The sequence below is a fragment of the Amblyraja radiata genome, chromosome 12 (genome assembly GCF_010909765.2).
Source record: "Amblyraja radiata isolate CabotCenter1 chromosome 12, sAmbRad1.1.pri, whole genome shotgun sequence".
Classification (NCBI taxonomy): Eukaryota; Metazoa; Chordata; class Chondrichthyes; order Rajiformes; family Rajidae; genus Amblyraja; species Amblyraja radiata.
Window position 1 is genome coordinate 25,375,666 of NC_045967.1, and position 21,229 is coordinate 25,396,894.

A 21,229-nucleotide genomic window follows, 5' to 3' on the forward strand; every position below is an offset into this window, starting at 1 on the left:
TATGATCAACCTCGTCAACGATCAAGTGCAGGCTTGGCGATCGCTTCGCACAACACCTCCACTCAGTTCGCAATAACCAACCCGATCTCCCAGTGGCTCAGCACTTCAACTCCACCTCCCATTCCGAATCCGACCTTTCTGTCCTGGGTCTCCTCCATGGCCAGAGTGAGGCCCACCGTAAATTGGAGGAACAGCACCTCTTGTTTTGCTTGGGTAGTTTACACCACAGCGGTATGAACATTGGCTTCTCCAATTTCAGGTAGTCCTTGCTTTCTCTCTCCTTCCCCTCCCATTCCCAGCTCGTCCACAGCCTACTGGCTCCGCCTCTTCCTTTCCTTTTCCCGCCCCCCACCCCTCCCGACATTAGTCTGAAGAAGGGTCTCGACCCGAAACGTCGCCTATTCCTTCGCTCCACAGATGCTGCCTCGCCCGCTGATTTTCTCCAGCTTTGACTACCAACGGGATCCCACCACTGGCCAACTCTTCCCATCTCCTCCCCTATCGGCTTTCTGCAGAGACCGCTCCCTCCGTAATTCCCAGTTCAATTCGTCCCTTCCCATCCAAACCACCCCCTCTCTTGGCACTTTCCCTTGCAACTGCAGGAAATGCTACACTTGTCGATTTACCTCCCCCCTTGACTCCATTCAAGGACCCAAGCAGTCTTTCCAGGTGCGGCAGAGGTTCACCGTCCACCCCCCCCCCCGCACCCTCACATCAGTCTGAAAAAAGGGTGTCGACCCGAAACGTCGCCTATTTCCTTCGCTCCATAGATACTGCCTCACCTGCTGAGTTTCTCCAGCATTTTTGTCTACCCATTCACACAAGTTTTGTTATCCCACTTTCCTCACCCACTCCCTGCACATTAGGGCCAATTTTACAGAGACAAGTTAACCTACAAAGCCAATGCGTCTTTGGGATATGGGAGGAAACCCACATGCTTGCAGGGAGAATGTGCAAATTCAACACAGTGCCCGAGAACAGGATCGAACTGAGATCTCTGGCATGTGAGGCAGCAAGTCCACCAGCTGTGCCACTATATTTTATTTTCCAACACACAAAAAATTATACGTTGATAACTTTGGTTACTAAAAAAAAAGAAACTATCCATTTTCAGTGTTAAATCTCTAAGTGACGTTATGTCCTCCTTTACAGCCATTGTATGTTTTAATTCAGTTCCAGACGATGGGGCAGTACATTGGCCATAAAGTTGCAGCCTAAAATTGGCAGTGACCCGGAATTGATCTTGAATATGGGTGCTGTCTGTATGGAGTTTTGTTTTCTCGTTTATAACATTGTTTACAGAGTACTATGTTTACATATTCTGTTGTGCTGCTGCAAGTAAGGATTTCATTGTTCTAACTGGGACGTGAGAGAATAACACACTCTTGACTCACGTCGCCAATGTGTGGGATAGAACTAGTGTACGGGTGATCGGCGTGGACTCGGTGGGCCGAAGGGCTTGTTTCCACGCTGTATCTTTAAATGAAATTAAAAACATTAAAACCAGAGGAAATCTAAACAAGGGTCTCTACCCGAAACAATTTCTTCTATCCAGAGAGTTTTTAAGAAGGAACTGCTGGAAAATCGAAGGTACACAAAAATGCTGGAGAAACTCAGCGGGTGTAGCAGCATCTATGGAGCAAAGGAAATAGGGAACGTTTCGGGCCAAAGATTTCGTTTTGGGTATGAAGGGAAATTTCATACCTTTTCAGAAATGAGATAAGATCATTCAAACATGAGGGGAACCTGTGCTTAGTCCTGAAAAATATGTTAATTGCGCCCATTCATTGGCTCTACCCCCATAAGTACTTGAGCATTTGTTCAAGAAAGCATCAATCCAGCAGGCCCTGAGCCAATTATTTCAAATAAGGAAGCAAGATATTGTGTGAATGAAACACTTTTACTCACACAACCAAGTATATTTTAATACCAAGCACATAATCCCATTGTGCCCATTTAAGCGTTACATTTTAATGCTGGGTAAGCAAATTACGTTAAGACTTCAAAAGGTTGATTTACAGTTGGAATTCGTAACATTCAGATCTAACAATTGATATTGAGTTGACTCAAATTTTAACAGCCACATTTTTTTAAATGCCGATGGGTTTACGATTGGTCATTGTTGCTTATCTAGCATACTCAGCAATCAACAGTCACTGGCATTTTAAGAAAAATCATTAAAACAAATCCTGATTCAATCACAGCAAGGCTCAATTCAGTAAGTGAAAATCGTTAGATTCAATTAAAAGTGAGCAACAGGCACTGCAATCAATTTCGTCAAACACTAATAAGAGTCTACTTCCTTTGGTCTTGTTAGAGCATTAATTTAACACATATCTTTAACATGGTACCCCAGAGTGTTGTTCTGCAGAATGCTGATCTGTTACTCGTCCCAGTTAGCCAAACTCCACCATATTGTTCATGTTTGCCAGTCAGATTGCATTATAGTATTGGCAGTCAACCCTCATATTCTGTTATCATTTTACAACACTTGCGCTACCCCAGGGTTCAGCAACCTTGATCTGCATAGGGCCGGGAAGGATGTCTGTGAGCGGATGGCGGGCCACATCTATCACGTGTCCACATGGAACCCGCCCCCATCCCGCCCGGAAGGCAGGCATCAAATCACGTGTTCACAGAAGGTAGACAAAAATGCTGGAGAAACTCAGCAGGTGTGGCAGCCTCATGTAATCCTTGCATGTCTCACCCACGAAGTTTCTCCAGCATTTTTGTCTACCTTCAATTTTTCCAGCATCTGCAGTGCTTTCTTAAGTGTTCACAGAAGGTGCACTGAGAATAACCCAGATTGAAAGTATAGCTCCTCAGTTTTGAGGGGAAATAAACAGCTAATCCAAATATCTTTTGCAGAAAAAGTAGAATCACAACCTGAACCCCCCCCCCCCCCCCACCCATCAGCAGCTTCTACTGTTTGTCCTATGAATTTGAATGTTAATTTTAACACCAGTATAAAATTATTATTCTCACTGTTATGACATATAATGAAAAGCTTTGTTTATATGCTATCCAGTAAAATCATACTATACAGGAGTACAATTAAGCCATGCACAGTCAAGTACAACAGCCAACAGCTAGTGCAAAGAGTATGGAGATTTAAGAGTGCAATTATTGTACAGGTGCACAACCTTTTATCCGAAGATCCAAATAACGAAAACCTCCGAATAGCGGCCATTTTTTCGGTCCTTGAAGAAAGGTCCTTGAAAACGTTCACTGAGGGCCGCAGAGGTGACAGCGGAACCTCCGGTCGGTCCTCGAAGAAAGGGGAACTAAATCCCCATTCATAAAAGAGAAGGTGAGGGTATATTGCGCGGGAGGGTTAATGATTGACAATATGCTGCTGCCTGCCCGCTGAGTTAAAAAGTTCCCACGGTAGACTCACGATACACAGTGTTTCGTGAGTCTTGCGTGGGAACTTTTTAACTCAGCGGGGCAGGCAGCAGCAGATTGTCGCTCGCTTCAGTTTCACCCCACCTACAACCCTCTGCTTCCCGGCCATGTGTGTGTCCCCTTCCCTCCCCTCTGCACCGGCGCGGGGGCTTTGCACTGTCTTCAAGTCGGCGATTGCAGCAGGACCGTGCCAGTCACCGGAGACGTCAGGACAACGGGACACCGACCCCCAGGCCCACTGCAAGCACAGAGATCCCAGAGACCCACAGCCAGCAGCAGCCCAGCCCCGTTCCAACTCCAGAGGAAAACTGCAAACTGGCCGGAGACGTCAGGACCACCAGAGCCGTTCCCCGAGCTGCGCCCCCTCATCGGGACACCGACCCCCAGGCCCACTGCAAGCACGGAGATCCCAGAGACCCACAGCCAACAGCAGCCCAGCCCCGCTCCAACTACAGAGGAACCTGGGTTGCGGATGACGGGGCGCAGCTCAGGGCGTCGTAGGGGCCCATCGGGGAGCGGGTTCCTGTTGGTCTTGACGTCTACGGCCACCTGCCATCCTCCGGGAACTGTACCGCCCTTGCAGGAGAGTGGGGTTGTTTGTTGTTGCAGAGGGAGGGGGCAAGGGCGGTAGTTTCCAGTCTCAGCTCCAGTCCAGGGGGGTGGCCGGAGACGTCAGGACCAACGGGACACCGACCCCCAGGCCCACTGCAATCACGGAGATCCCAGAGACCCACAGCCAGCAGCAGCTCCAGCCCAGCCCCGCTCCAACTCCAGAGGAACACGTAGGGGCAGAAGCTGATGGTGTGCAAGGTACGTCTTGTTCTTGGGATGGCGGATGAGGGGGCGCAGCTCGGGCTGTGGGCAAACTGCCACTTGTCGCCGTAGCGGCCCATCGGGGAGCGGATTCCTCTGGAGGGGGAGGGGGGTATTGTGCTGTTTGATCGCCCCCTGCTATCCCAGGGACAGGGAGACACAGCGGCTTTTTAGACTGGTGGGCAATCACTTCCAAAGTTCTGCCCACACAGTCAGTACACCTCTCCTACACTGCATTTCATACAAACATTTATTCTGCAAGAAAAAACTACATTGAAGACTCAAACTCGCGACCGAGTTCACTGCCGGGATCAAGGCGCAAACTCGCGACCTTGCGGATATGAGCCGAGCACTCTACCACTGAGCCAGCCATTAAAATCTACGCTAAAAAAATTCCATTCCGAAGACCGACAAATTACGAATTACGAAAAGTGTCTGGTCCCAAGGCTTTCGGATAAAAGGTTGTGCACCTGTACTGCATGATAGTAAATCCTCCTCTGGGACTAGCACACAAATAAACAACACAGTCCAGTGCCATCTTAGTTATCTTGGATAAATGCATTTGTGAGGCCTGCAGCATTTTTATGTGTCATACCTATGAAAGAAATTAAGTCTACCAGCATTTAGTCAATGTACATTGTCCAACTCGCATTGAATGAGAGCCGTTTGATAAATAGGATAATACCCTATTTATCATTCATAAGTAGAAAGATGATGCGTATCCATAATGACCCCTTGAAAAGCAGACTCAATTACTACTTCAATCCTCATAAAACAACCAATCTTGACATAATGGGGATGCTGGGAACAACTTTAATACCAATGTTACAAATGAAACTAACATTTATGAATTTTGAAACCCTCTTTTTATATATACACATCCCTACATAGCATGAATATCTCTCATGACTAGAGCCAGGATTTTGCCATAAATGCCATGTGCCTTTTCATGCCTTTTTTGATGATTTCAGGAAGATAATGCCTTTTTCACGATCGAGTGCCTAAATCAGCCTTTTTTGCCGTTTTAACGTAACTTACAAGAAAATTTACACCACCGGGGCAAAACCTGGGTGTAAGTGGGTGTTAAGTGGTGATTGAAGAGAGGTGCGTGGGAAAGGGTCCAGTCTTTGCAAACTGGAGTCATGCTTTAAGTTGGTGTGAAGTGGTGATTGGGGAGGAGTAGGTGAAGGGTCCAGTCTTTTCAAACTGGAATCAAGCTGTTAAGCTTCTGTTTATCGAAACTGCAGTTGAACTCGTTCAGGTCGTTGGTCAGCTGACGATTGTCCAAGGAGCAGGGGGGGGTTTCCTCTTGTAGCTTGTGATTTCTTGAAAACCCTTCCACAGTGAAGAAGAGTCATTTGCTGAGAACCTGTTCCTCAACTTCTCAGAGTACCTTTCCTTGGCAGCTCTGATTCCTCTTCTTAGCTTGTACTTGGCCTGCCTGTAGAGGTCTGTATCCCCGCTCCTGTAGGATCTACCCTTGCAAGCGTCAAAAATGCCTAAAGTCAAGTCAACACCTTGTAAAAAACTGAACGATTTGGTGAGAGTGTATGGGAGTGATATATTCTCTACAGACAACTGTGTGCTGTTTTGCAATGCATGTGAGAAAACAGTGAATCATGAGAAAAAATAATTCATCTCCATGCATGCATAGACAACTAAACACAAGTTGGTGGCAGAGAAACAGAAGGTGGAAAATACGCAAGCTTGGCTCCTCACAACATTTATTGCTGGCTCCAATCGCATATCTGAGTTTTCGAGTGATCTGTGCAATGCATTCATTGATGCTGGAATTCCACTGTAGAAATTGGAAAGCAAATCTCTGAGGTTTTTTAGGGAAATACACAGAGGAACATATACCAAGCAAGTAATCATTACGGAAAAATTATGTTCACAGCAACTTCAACATTGTTGTGCAGAAAATTAGAGATGAAGTTGCATGCAACAAAATATGGATCCCAATAGACGAGATAACTGATGCTGTGGGGAGATTTGTTGCCAATGTGGTCATTGGTACACTGGAGGCAGGTCAACCATCAAAGGAGTATTTCTTGACATCTGAGGTATTGGAGAAGTCAAAGATCTGAACTATTGCTCAGTTGTTTACATCTTCACTTGCTGTACTTTGTACTTAAAGTTCCTGGCGATGTAGGTGAAGACATACAAGGAAAATGTGAGAGGGTGATTTTAGCTAACAAAGATCTTGAAGAAATACAAAACCTAGCTAAAATTCTTAAAGGTAGTTGTAATGCACAAGATATCGACATTAATGTAGAGTATGTAGCTTGTTTCAGGTATGCATCAGTGATCCCAGCTGTGGTAGAAAGAGGTTTTTCACAACTGTAGCATATTCTGTCTGACAGACGGCATAGTTTAACACCAGATAATTTGAAAAAATGCTGGTAGTTATGTGCAATCAGGCAACTTTGATCATTTAATGTAGTATACCTTTATACTTATCATTTTTAACCATATTCTGGTGGTGGAAATAAATGCCTTTTTATGCCTTTTTTGTCAATAAATGCCTTTTTGTGCCTTTTTTGTAATTTTATTATGCCTTTTTGCCTGCCTATTTCAGAGATTTTTAGCGCCTAAACATCCTGGCTCTACTCATGACCATCCCCACTCTCTCATTAATTGCTGCAATTTGTAGAACAGTACTCAATCACTGGGTTGTCAATCATTTCCCAGAATATATTGCTCCCTTCTCAGTACTGCTGCTGTTAGTGGGACAGTCACAAATATCAGTTACATTCTACTGGGAATATTAAACACACAACTGCGGAGTTAAAGAGTATACCAAATTTCTTTGGGCAATGGAACTCACATGTAGCTACTCATCATGCAGTACAAATCCATAGATTTTGATTCTCACTAGAACATGGTGCTAGATAGACTCACTGGGATCCAGTTCCACACATTGTGAATGATCTTGACTCACTGGGATTCAGTGCCTACAGACATCAATTTGTCAGAAATCTATTAATTTACTTTTGTAAATCAATTACTATATAATGCAAGAACATCCAAGATATTGGGGGGCACGATAATGTCTGGTATTTCTGAAAACAATAATTATATTCAGTTACACTGCAGAGTAAACCCCATTAATCAGTCATGCTCAGGAGTCAAGTATTTTTTCCAGATTGCTGGATATGTTTCCAATTATTACTCATACTTTTAACTCAGTTTAAGATGTTACATAGTAGTATATTAAAATTTACAGCAGGGTCTGTAGAGTGTAAAGGGAGCACTGAAACCATCAGCCGATTAGCAAGATGCCAAGTCAGCAAAATTTCTGAGCAATGAGATTGTAAATGTCATGCATTTATACTGGCATATAATGTATGATAAACTATTAATTCTTATGAACACTAGGTATCAGTTGCCTATAAGCTTATGCAATGGGTGGAGAGATTCACCGAAAGCAGGGGCTGGCAACCTTGTTCTGCATAGGGGCATGTGTGTGAGGGGATGGCAGGCCACATCTATCACGTGTACACTTGGATCCGGCTCCGGATGGCAGGCATCAAATCACGTGTTCACAGAAGATAGGCAAAAATGCTGGAGAAACTCAGGAGGTGAGGCAGCCTCATGCAATCCTTGCATGTCTCATCCGCTAAGTTTCTCAGGCATTTTTGTCTACCTTCGATTTTTCCAGCATCTGCAGTTCTTTCTTAAACGTGTTCACAGAAGGTGCGTGGCCGTACCGGCAGCTTAGCGCAGGATGCAGCATAACCAGAACTCGGCCCTGCTCAGCCGCTGCTCGGGGCGCTCAGCCCCTGCTCGCAGCGCTGCTGCTTGGGGCGCTCGGCGGGTCTGATGATTACGGGAATAAAAATCCACCTACGGGCCAGATGATTTCGGGTTACGGGCCACAATCGGCCTGGGGGCCATAGGTTGCCAACCCTGATCTAAAGCAACAAAGTAATTACCATCTCGCTGTTGACTGGAGCAAAACAGAGAATGGAGCGGCTCAGCTTGTATACTCTGGAATTTAGAAGGATGAGAGGATATCTTATCGAAACATATAAGATTAAGGGTTTGGACATGCTAGAGGCAGGAAACATATTCCCGATGTTGGGGGAATCCAGAATCAGGGGCCACAGTTTAAGAATAAGGGGTAAGCCATTTAGAACGGAGATGAGGAAACACTTTTTCACACAGAGAGTTGTGAGTTGTGGAATTCTCTGGCTCGGAGGGCGGTGGAGTCCGGTTCTCTGGATACTTTCAAGAGAGCTAAATGACCCATTATATTTCAAATGAGCATAGATTGACAATGCTGCATGAACCAGGCCCGTATGAAGTTTTTCAAAAAGGGGGGTGGCATGACAGGATTACAAAAAAATGTGAAATAATGTGCGTGCAGCGCACATCATGAGCACGAAGTCCCTCCCGGCCGGGGTCCAGGAAGCTATGGGGCTTTAGATGCTCTCTGGTGCATTCTGAGCCTTATTTTTGAGCATTTTTGCACCAAATTTATGACCAATATTTCAGAAATAAATTTGGTTGAGTCAAGAGTAATGAGTGGGTGGAATGGAATGATTGGGGTCATTGTTGTATACATTTTTTTAAATCAAGAATTGAAGTTGTCCTTGTTTTAATAATCAAGTTGTACTGTTGTAAAATGTTATGTAAAATGTTATAAAGGACCATGCAAAAACTGCAAATAAAATATTGTAAGTTTTTGCAGTAAAGAAAACGTGTTGTGTGTTGATTTGATTGCCTGTTACTGTTGTACTGTGTTAGTGTGTGCAGTGCACTTTTAATGGTCCTCCTGACCTAACAGCTTTACATCACATCAATTTCAACATGGAATAGTGATGTGAATTCAACATTTAGTTCGACTTTAATTTACTATGAACGCTTTCAAACTAACCTATTTTACTGTCATACTAGTATAACAATTTCTAGTTCCATGTTGACTCATAAACAAGATCACAAATCACATTTTCAATTCTCAAACACGTGATTGTGAACAATTGCAGAGCTGCCAAGTTTCACCGAGCATTTACGTATTTTGATGGCTGAAAATCAGTATTTTGTTGGGAAAATCGTTATTTCTCATATAAATGCAATAGAATATACTACACTGGATTTTTGAAAATCAGTATTTTGCATGCAACCTCATGTATTCTCAAATATCAGTATGGAATACTGAAAACCAGTACTAATTTGTGAAACCATTTTTGAAATGTGAATTTATAATTCTTGATTTTGATTCAATAACATAAAAATATATAATAACATCTCTATACTTATAAAACTGATCTTAGACGTGTGTGTGTGCGTGCGCGTGTGCGTATAATCACATCTTCTCGAAAACACGACGCGGCAACGGTAAAAAATTTACGTATTCCGGTAGAGATTTTTTCATTGGAGTCCGAAATCGCATTATCTGAAAATGTCATGCTTTATTTCTCAAGTTATTAAAAATAATGTTCAATATTCCGACAAAACTATGAAATAAAAACGACTCTTTCGCTGATGACGTTACAATGGGTCTGCGTCATCTTGTTCGCGCTGCGAGTGACGGCGCTCCATGCTGCTGCCTCGCTGCTGCTCCCGGCTCACCTCCTCTCCCCCCCCCTCCCCTCCCCCTCTTCCTCTCCCCATCTCTCCCCCCCCCCCCCCCCCCCGGCCTCTCTCCCCTCACCCCCTAGTTTCCTCCCACACTCCAAAGACATAAATTAATTGGCTTGGTATAATTGTAAATTGTCCCTAGTGTGTGTGTGTGTGCGCGCGATAGTGGTAGTGTGCAGGGGTCGCTGGTCGGCACGGACTTGGTGGGCCGAAGGGCTTGATTCCCCTTTGTATCTCTAAATAAGCTCTGTAGGAAAGAACTGCAGATGCTGGGGTTTTTTTTAAACTCAAAGGTAAACATAACATTCTGGAGTAACTCAGCGGGACATGCAGCACCTCTGAAGAGAAGGAATGGGTGATGTTTTTCTGGTCGATACCCTTCTTCAGCTCCTACCTAACATCGACCTCTTGAATTCTACAAACACTAACTAAACTAAGAACTACGAACCGTCTCGGTTGCACTAAAGATTTTAGGGCTTTTTAGACAGCGAGATACAGCGCGGAAACAGGCCCTTCGGCCCATCAAGTCCGCGCCGACCAGCGATCACCCCGTGCACTAGCACTATCCTACATACTGGTGACAATTTTACAACTTACCGAAAACAATTAACCTACAAGCCTTTGGAGTGTGGGAGAAAACCGAAGCACCCGGAGAAAATCCACGCGGTCCCAGGGACAACATAAAAACTCCACCGAGACAGCACCAGAAATCAGGATCGAATCCAGTTCTTTGGTGTTGTGAGGCAGCAACCCGGCAGCAAATAATGTTTAACATATTACTGTTTTTTGGTTTATTGTGTTATCTATGAATAGATCTATCTATGAATAGATAATGGTTATATGAATGGATATTGTGTTACAGGTGCACAACCTTTTATCCGAAAGCCTTGGGACCAGACACTTTTCGTAATTCAGAATTTGTCGGTCTTCGGAATGGACATTTTTTAGCGTAGATTTTAATGGCTGGCTCAGTGGTAGAGTGCTCGGCTCATATCCGCAAGGTCGCGAGTTTGCGCCTTGATCCCGGCAGTTACTCGGTCGCGAGTTTGAGTCATCAATGTCGTTTTTTCTTGCAGAATAAATGTCTGTATGAAATGCAGTGTGTTGAATGAATTCCTGAATTTGTAAATGTGCCCGCAGCATTGAATCACCTCTCGCACTCATGTCATCCTAGCGGGGCTACATGCCCTTAGGTGGCCTAGCTCGGGGATTCTTGAATCCCCGAGCTAGGTCACGAGTTTGCGCCTCGATCCTGGCAGTTACTCGGTCGCGAGTTTGTGTCTTCAATGTAGTTTTTTCTTGCAGAATAAATGTTTGTATGAAATGCAGTGTAGGAGAGGTGTACTGACTGTGTGGGCAGAACTTTGGAAGTGATTGCCCACCAGTCTAAAACGCCGCTGTGTCTCCCTGTCCCTGGGATAGCAGGGGGCGATCAAACAGCACAATACCCCCTCCCCCTCCAACTCCAGAGGAATCCGCTCCCCGATGGGCAGCTACGGCGACAAGTGGCAGTTTGCCCACAGCCCGAGCTGCGCCCCCTCATCCGCCACCCCAAGAACAAGACGTACCTTGCACACCATCAGCTTCTTCCCCTACGTGTTCCCCTGGAGTTGGAGCGGGGCTGGGCTGGAGTTGCTGCTGGCTGTGGGTCTCTGGGATCTCCGTGCTTGCAGTGGGCCTGGGGGTCGGTGTCCCGTTGGTCCTGACGTCTCCGGCCACCCCCCTGGACTGGATCTGAGACTGGGAACTGTACCGCCCTTGCCCCCTCCCTCTGCAACTGCAAACAACCCCACTCTCCTGCAAGGGCGGTACAGTTCCCGGAGGATGGCAGGTGGCCGGAGACGTCAGGACCAACAGGAACCCGCTCCCCGATGGGCCCCTACGACGCCCCGAGCTGCGCCCCGTCATCCGCAACCCAGGTTCCTCTGTAGTTGAAACCAACGATCTTTGGTTGGAACGGGGCTGGGCTGCTGCTGGCTGTGGGTCTCTGGGATCTCCGTGCTTGCAGTGGGCCTGGGGGTCGGTGTCCCGATGAGGGGGCGCAGCTCGGGGAACGGCTTCTGGTGGTCCTGACGTCTCCGGCCAGTTTGCAGTTTTCCTCTGTAGTTGGAGCGGGGCTGGGCTGGGCTGCTGTTGGCTGTGGGTCTCTGGGATCTCCGTGCTTGCGCTTGAAAACGTTCACCGAGGGCGGCCCGCAGAGGTGACAGCGGAACCTCCGGTCGGTCCTCGAAGAAAGGGGAACTAAATCCCCATTCATAAAAGAGAAGGTGAGGGTATATTGCGCGGGAAGGTTAATAATTGACAATATGCTGCTGCCTGCCCGCTGAGTTAAAAAGTTCCCACGCAAGACTCATGATACACTGTGAAGGACCTTTCTTCAAGGACCGAAAAAATGGCCGCTATTCGGAGGTTTTCGTTATTTGGATCTTCGGATAAAAGGTTGTGCACCTGTATCTATGAATGCTGTGTTTGCAGACTTGTTACGCTGCGGCAAGTAATAATCTCATAGTAGCGTTTAATGGTGCATATACAATTAAACACTCTTTATGCCTCTGGCAGCAGGTAACAGAGAGTCTAAACCCAAGGCGTGGCCCCGTGGCGGGGGAGGGGGAGAGGCGAGGGCCCGTGGCAGGGGGAAGAGGCGAGGGCCCGCGGCGGGGGGGGGGGGGGGGAAAGAGAGGCGAGGGCTCGCCGGGAGGGGGGGGAGTTGCGTGGGCTCGGCGGGGGGGATGTGAGGGTGTCGTGGGCCCAGCAGGGGGTGGTGGCCTGAGCCAGGCCGGAGTGGCGTCTGGTGTCGGGGTCATGGCCGCTGCCAGGACTGGGTTTAGATTCAGTCGTTCCCGCTCCCACCCGTCGACGGGAGAACGGTCTCCAGTGGTAAGCCTCCGATGCAGCGGATGGAGGCGATGGACCGGGCGGGCAGACACCACAGCACCCCCCCCCCACCCCGGAGAAACGGGCAGTTTTTTCTTCCAAATCATCCCGCGGGCCGGATTGGACCCCTGGCGGGTAGTTTACCACCCAGGTAGTATCCCCCTCCCGCAACGCAATATTCCACTACTTACCCAGAGTTGACACGAGGCGTTGAGGCGATCTCTGATTATGTGGACAGCAAATGGCAATCTGATCCCGCCCAGGCCCACTGCACACGCGCAGAGAAACAGCGTCATTTTGCGTCGCTACTGCATCACCGGCTTGCCTCAACTGCACAGGTCACAATCTCCCCCCCAAATCATCCAGTGGGCCAGAACCAGAATTTCTGGTAATTTCCGTCAAAGTGGAAACGCTGATTGCGCTCCAAATTTTATTTTTTTTCCCTCTGGATTTTTTCTTACTCTAGGAAAAAAGGGGGGGTGCGACCGCACCCAATGCACCCCCCCATTCGGACGGCCATGTGAACTAATTAGATACGAGGGGCAAGACATGAGACTCATCAATGTGTTGAAAATAAAGCTATATGCGTGATAAAACATCATAAGATGTTTTTTAATACATCCCAGAGATGTTGCACTTGTGCCTCTTCCCACCTTCCCCCATCTACATCTATCAGTAACGGAACAGTAGATTATAGCTAAAACTAAACAAAAAAAAGCTGGAGTAACACAGCGGGTTAGACAGCATCTCTGGAGAAAAGGGGGAGGTGAAGATTTGGGTCGAGACCTTTCTTCAGAGTGGAAGTCTGAGTCTGAGGACTTCAGAATCTGTAGAAGGGTCTCAACCCGAATCATCACCCATTCCTTTTCTCCAGAGATGCTGTCTGGCCCGCGGGTTACTCGAGCATTTTGTGTCTGTCTTCGGTTTCAACCAGCATCTGCAGTTCCTCAGAGTGATACAGTGGGAAAACAAGCCCTTCAGCCCAACTTACCCACACCGGCCAACAATGTCCCAGCTACCCTAGTCCCACTTGCCAGCGCTTGGTCCATACCCTCCAAACCTGCCCTGTACATGTACCTGTCCAACTGTTTCTTAAACGATGGGATAGTCCCAGCCACAACTACTTCCTTCTGGCAGCTTGTTCCATACACCCACTGTATGAAAAGGTTACCACTTGGATTCCTATTAAATCTTTACCCCTTCACCTTGAACCTATGTCCCCTGGTCCTCGATTCCCCCACTCTGGGTATAAGACTCTATGCATCTATCCAATCTATTTCTCTCATTATTTTGTATACCTTCATAAGATCTCCCCTCACCCTCCTGCGCTTCATGGAATAGAGACCCAGCTTACTCAACCTCTCCCTCTAGCTCACATCCTCTAGTCCTGGCAACATCCTCGTAAATCTTTTCTGAACCCTTTCAAGCTTGACAATAGCTTTCCTATAACATGGTGCCCCGAACTGAACACAATATTCTAAATGGGGTCTCACCAACGTCTTATACAACTGCAACATGACCTCTCAACATCCATACTCAATACTCTGACTGATGAAGGCCAAAGTGCCAAAAGCCTTTTTGACCACCTTATCTACCTGCGACTCGACCTTCAAGGAACCATGCACATGTACTCCGAGATCCCTCTGCTCTATAACACAACCCAGAGACCTACCATTTAATGTATAGGTCCTGCCCTTGTTCGACGTCCAAAAATGCAACACCTCACACTTCTCTGTGTTAAATTCCATCAACCATTCCTCCGCCCACCTGGCCAATCGATCCAGATCCTGCTGCAATCGCTCACAATCATTGCAGCAGGGTCTACTGCACAGTAGTTTATATCTTCTCACTACTCTGTTTAAAAGATGTTTCTTCCTAATTCCCTTATGGATCTCTCTTCCAGTTACGTGGAGTGGGCGGAGGATAGGTATCTACACATTATTTGCACATATGTATTGCAGTGTGACCACACTACATGTAAAAGTGTAGTCAATATTGTTACATGTAGTGTGGTCACATTGTTACATTACTACACTACAGACAGATCCACCACCAACTGTCCCGCACGAGTTCCAGAGCCTTTCTGGATTATCCATTTTGCCAGACCAACAGAGCTCATGGCCTTCGAGGAATCCAACAGTACCGGAACGGACTGCCTAGGCTGTCAAGGAGCCACAAATCCAGCCTGCAAAGTTGGCCTCAGAAGTCAGCTATGGGAACAGATCTGCCAGTTCTGACCGGACCAGAGTTCCAGAGCGCCAGCCATGAGGGGCATATTCGGCCTGCCGATCGACCACGGAAGACAGATTTGGAAACAGATCTGCCAGCTCCAGCTCAGGCAAATTCGACCCACAAATCGGTGCAGAACGCCTCACCCCGCCTAGGTGCCTCATTTTCCGTGGGGGGGGGGGGGGGCGTTTAAGGGTTCAGTCCAAGTGATTTATTGTAATTTTGCCTGGGTTCAATGAGGTGCCAAATCACCAGTTGCCAGAAAATCAGTGGTGGGTCTGTATAATTCTGAGGTCAACATTCTTCATCTATGAGAAGAAAAACAATGAATGTTTCCGAACCAGACACCATTTATCAGAACTCAAACAAGAGACAAATCACGTAAGGCAGCAGGGTATATATGCAAAGGGATATGCCTCTGATACTGGAAAACCAGGTTGCCAAAAGGTTTTGGAACATTATAGCAATTAGAGGACATGTTCATTGACAATAAGAACTGAGACAAAAGGAGATGGTAGTTGCAAAATGCAGAGCAGGAAGACTTGGGCAGGAACTCAGTCCCACCCCAATCCTTACGGGTTTTATATATGCTTTTGTCTACATTTCAGTTCTGACAATAGGGACTATGACCTGAAACTACAAGTTTTTCTTCCCATAGATGCAGCCAAACCAACATTTCTATATTTGTGTAGGAAAGATGGCAGGTGGAGTTTAATGCTGATAAGTGTGAGGTGCTACATCTTGGCAGGATAAATCAAAATAGGAAGTAAATGGTAGCGAATTGAAGAATGCAGTTGAACAGAGTGATCTAGGAATAACTGTGCATAGTTCCCTGAAGGTGGAATCCCATGGAGATAGGGTGGTAAAGAAGGCTTTTGGTGTGCTGGCCTTTATAAATCAGAGCATTGAGTATAGAAGTTGGGATGTAATGTTAAAATTGTACAAGGCATTGGTGAGGCCAATTCTGGAGTATGGTGTACAATTTTGGTCGCCTAATTATAGGAAGGATGTCAACAAAATAGAGAGAGTACAGAGGAGATTTACTAGAATGTTGCCTGGGTTTCAGCAACTAAGTTACAGAGAAAGGTTGAACGTTAGGTCTTTATTATTTGGAGCATAGAGGGTTAAGGGGGGACTTGATAGAGGTCTTTAAAATGATGAGAGGGATAGACAGAGTTGACACGGATAAGCTTTTCCCATTGAGAGTAGGGAAGATTCAAACAAGAGAACATGACTTGAGAATTAAGGGACAGAAGTTTAGGGGTAACATGAGGGGGAACTTCTTTACTCAGAGAGTGGTAGTGGTGTGGAATGAGCTTCCAGTGGAAGTGGTGGAGGCAGGTTCGATTTTATCATTTAAAAATAAATTGGATAGGTATATGGACGGGAAAGGAATGGAGGGTTATGGTCTGAGTGCAGGTAGATGAGACTAGGGGAAAATAAGCCTTCGGCACGGCCTTGAAGGGCCGAGATGGCCTGTTTCCGTGCTGTAATTGTTATATGGTTATAGCATTTGCATGTTTTTCTTTGATTTTCACCTACAAAGAGAATAGAACTAAATTTGACTAGCTTCAAAGGTTTTCAAAGGTCTTTTACTGTCACATGTACCAATTAGGGTACTGATATGCGAATTAAAAGGAAATGTAAGGAAAATTACGAAATGCTCAGTTAAAGTGATTCATATTAATTGGCACACTGGGACCAAAAGAGTTGGAACAGAAATGACAGAATTCTATTTCCAGAGCTTTGGCCCATGACAACAGGATGAACTCAATTATTAATCTTTATATTTCAAATGTCATTAGAAACGGGAATAGTGCCGGAGGATTGGCGTACTGCGCATGTTGTTCCATTGTTTAAAAAGGGGTCTAAGAGTAAACCTAGCAATTATAGACCTGTTAGTTTGACGTCAGTGGTGGGCAAATTAATGGAAAGAATACTTAGAGATAATATATATAAGCATCTGGATAAACAGGGTCTGATTAGGAACAGTCAACATGGATTTGTGCCTGGAAGGTCATGTTTAACTAATCTTCTTGAATTTTTTGAAGATGTTACTCGGGAAATTGATGAGGGTAAAGCAGTGGATGTTGTGTATATGGACTTCAGTAAGGCCTTTGACAAGGTTCCTCATGGAAGGTTGGTTAAGAAGGTTCAATGGTTGGGTATTAATGGTGGAGTAGCAAGATGGATTCAACAGTGGCTGAATGGGAGATGCCAGAGAGTAATGGTGGATGGTTGTTTGTCAGGTTGGAGGCCAGTGACGAGTGGGGTGCCACAGGGATCTGTGTTGGGTCCACTGTTGTTTGTCATGTACATCAATGATCTGGACGATGGCGTGGTAAATTGGATTAGTAAGTATGCAGATGATACTAAGATAGGTGGGGTTGCGGGTAATGAAGTAGAGTTTCAAAGTCTACAGAGAGATTTATGCCAGTTGGAAGAGTGGGCTGAAAGATGGCAGATGGAGTTTAATGCTGATAAGTGTGAGGTGCTACATCTTGGCAGGACAAATCAAAATAGGACGTACATGGTAAATGGTAGGGAATTGAAGAATGTAGGTGAACAGAGGGATCTGGTAATAACTGTGCACAGTTCCCTGAAAGTGGAATCTCATGTAGATAGGGTGGTAAAGAAAGCTTTTGGTGTGCTGGCCTTTATAAATCAGAGCATTGAGTATAGAAGTTGGGATGTAATGTTAAAATTGTACAAGGCATTGGTGAGGCCAATTCTGGAGTATGGTGTACAATTTTGGTCGCCTAATTATAGGAAGGATGTCAACAAAATAGAGAGAGTACAGAGGAGATTTACTAGAATGTTGCCTGGGTTTCAGCAACTAAGTTACAGAGAAAGGTTGAACAAGTTAGGGCTTTATTCTTTGGAGCGCAGAAGGTTAAGGGGGGACTTGATAGAGGTTTTTAAAATGATGAGAGGGATAGACAGAGTTGACGTGGAAAAGCTTTTCCCACTGAGAGTAGGGAAGATTCAAACAAGGGGACATGACTTGAGAATTAAGGGACTGAAGTTTAGGGGTAACATGAGGGGGAACTTCTTTACTCAGAGAGTGGTAGCTGTGTGGAATGAGCTTCCAGTGAAGGTGGTGGAGGCAGGTTCGTTTTTATCATTTAAAAATAAATTGGATAGTTATATGGATGGGAAAGGAATGGAGGGTTATGGTCTGAGCGCAGGTATATGGGACTAGGGGAGATTATGTGTTCGGCACGGACTAGAAGGGTCGAGATGGCCTGTTTCCGTGCTGTAATTGTTATATGGTTATATGGAGCATTAATATTTGGATATGAACAAAAAGGACAAAGTTCACAGGATTGAAAACAAAGGAAGAATTTTAAAATTGGCATCAGTTCATCAGGAATTAATGAAAGTAAACAAATACATAGCAGATGGATAAATTAAATTGTAGAAAAAAAGAAATGCAAATATTGGTTTACACAAAAGGACACAAAGAGTTAGAGTAACTCAGCAGGTCAGGTATCATCATTGGAGAAAATGGACAGATTTCTCAGGTCGGGATCCTTATTTGGCCCCGAAACCTCTGACCAGCTGAGTTACTCAAGCACTTTTGTCCTTTTGGATAAATTGAACTACACAGTAAAACACAAGCTCTTCAATCAGTAACATTCAATTTTGTCTTCGTTTTCATTGACAATGAAATTAACACCTGGAAAATACAGGAATTGGCTGATTGTTTCCTCTGCCTCAAAAAATGTAATACTTTAACATAACGGCTACGGTTACGTAACTGAGTTATATTGCCTTCAGGAACCAACTGTAAATCTTTCTCACACTTGAATCAGTGGCACATATTCAAGATAGTGTCATGATCACTTCTGCGAAATAAACAACACATTCCCATGCCGAAATGCTACTTATTTTTTCAATTTGCTATTTGAAAATAATTTACATGGCATATCATTAAAGACAACAGGAGGGTATATCGATAGAAGTCTACTCATTTCCTTGAGTTGGCCTCCAACATTACCAAGGCCCGAAATGTTCATTTCTGAGATGCAGATTAATTTCATCACCGTTATTTTTTCAAAACATGTGCTGTTTCAAAACACTGAAAGCTAAACTATCAAAGTATATGCAACTTGCCCCACATCGCACCCAACCCAAGAGGACAAAATAATGAAATTGACCACTGTTTTTACATTTACAAATATCAGTCTTAAAAATAACACATGTACATAAATTGTGTCAAGTTACACTTGATCAACATGCACGTTTTAGGTCAAAGTGCATGTACAGAAAGATTGGGATGTGCAACTGTGAGTACAATTTGTTACTGACTGGATCAGTAAGATTAGGAACATGTGCAAGAGGAAACGCCATATGTAACTGATTACTAAACCAGTGTTAAATACAGTTATGCCTTTCATTTCACTCACGAATTTAAATCGGAAGGTTTGGAAGCGCAACAAATGTCTCCGGCGTACTTGAAATGTGTCAAAAAGGCCGTGGAGCTAATCTGATTTAGCCAGCACCAGGTTGTTATTTAATCCATTCGCCGGTGTGACGGGGTATGAACAGTAATGTAAACACGGGGACAGTTACAATACAAGTACCGTGCATGAAACTCAATCCGACAGTTGGCAGCACTCACCAGCTTGGGTTTGTTCCTCGGATCATCTTCAGGAGGCTTCTTCTTCGAGGTCGGTCGGTCCCGGCTGCGGGGCGGCGAGTCGCTTCCCGGCGGCGGCTGCTGGCCGTCCATGCTGAGTGGCGGAGCTGGTGGCGAGGGTGTTGTCCCGGGCGAGTTGCTCCGGTTGGACGCGACCCTCTGCCTCTGGGTGTCCGTGCTGTCTGACAGCGACCCGCCGGCAGGTCACTCCCTCACCTCCTCAGCCCCTCGCCGCCTTCCTTACCGTCACTGAGGTTGCTGGAAAGAAACAGCGGTGCGACTTTCAGCGAGTGTCGAGCCCGAACTTAGCCGCCTCCTCTGCCTTGATCTCCGGGCCACGGCCGCCACCGCCACCGCCACCTCCGTCCGACAAACGATTCCTCGCTTCAACCCACGCCTCCCGCAGACAAACGCGCATGCGCGGACTGCAACCCCGGGCCGCGCCCCCGCCATCTGCAAAGTAGGCCTGCCACCCGCGCATGCGCGGACTGACAACCCCGGACCACGCCCGTCACGTTCAGCGTGATGACGTCTAGCCCGCCCTCACCGCCCCTCCCTTCCGGCTGTTGAATGTTGACGTCAACCAGAGCTTCATCCCAGCTATGGGAACACATCACTGGGATGGAATGAATGAGAGTAACATGTGACTTTGAGAATGTCGGATTGAGTTTTATGCACGGTACTTGTATTGTAAATATTACTTGAATAAAGTCTATTTTAAAACATCAAAAAAAAAGTGGCTGCCTGTTAAATTGCTGGGCGGGCAATTGCATCACAATTGTCTACAAAGATACTAGAGGAGCTTAATTTGTGAGTTTAGAAGAGTTTGTGCTTGACTCAAACTCGCAGCATGGTCGACACGTGGTCCTAGGAGGTCCAAGTAGGTCACTGGAACTCTCTTTCATGCCCGAGGGAAGTTCCCGCATACTCGTGGCCCCAGTTTGATCGAGGAAAAATTTTCAGCATGCTTCTTTTGAACTCGTAATGCAGTGGAGTGGGGTCGCTATGTAGTTATATGCATTTGAGGTAGCATTAGGCAATCTCCTTTGCTGACCGGTCATTTTAATTGGCTCATTGGAGTTTTCATAAACAAGGAAAACTGACCGGTAATGTTAAATGCCCGCTAAACTTTATTAAAAGTTGTCTGGCTTCTTAAAAGTGTCTCCACTCCTTCTCTCAGTCTGATGCAAAATAGAGCTGATCCGTTCTACCCAGATTAGAAAAAGGAGTGTATTCCACATATGAAATGCAACGCATGGCCATCACTCCCAAAATATTGTGGGGGATCAATTTGAAATTACCTTTTCACACATCAAAGATAATTGAATGTTAATGTGCAAGAACAAAGGGTGGAGTCTGGAACAATTTCAGAAAAGGGGGAGCTTGTGGCCCAAAAGGAGCAGATCAGGGAGAGGATGAGGTGACTCATAGAATATTAAGTAAACGATTTGTCTCCATCAGTAAATCGACCAGTGGCACTAACGCCGGTGGTGATGAAGTGCTTTGAGAGGTTGATCATGGAGCAAATCAACTCCTACATCGACAAAAACCTGGACCCACTGCAGTTCGCGTACCGCCACAACAGATCAATGGTGGATGCGATCTCGCTGGCCTTCCACTCAGCACTGGACCACTTGGACAACAAAAACTCATATGTCAGGCTGTTATTCATTGATTACAGCT

At 45.8% G+C, this 21,229-nt stretch overlaps 1 protein-coding gene across 4 annotated transcripts in view; it reads right to left on the reverse strand.

Moving 5' to 3' along the window:
* The window catches only part of diaph2 (diaphanous related formin 2), a 624,067-nt gene extending 604,097 nt beyond the window's left edge, over positions 1-19,970 (reverse strand). For all 4 annotated transcript variants that reach the window (XM_033030391.1, XM_033030390.1, XM_033030392.1 and 1 more), the window contains exon 1: positions 19,529-19,970. In XM_033030391.1, the coding sequence (XP_032886282.1) occupies positions 19,529-19,639 (111 nt within the window). In that variant the 5' untranslated portion in view covers positions 19,640-19,970. The remainder of the gene's footprint in view (positions 1-19,528) is intronic.
* Positions 19,971-21,229: the final 1,259 nt, after the last annotated feature.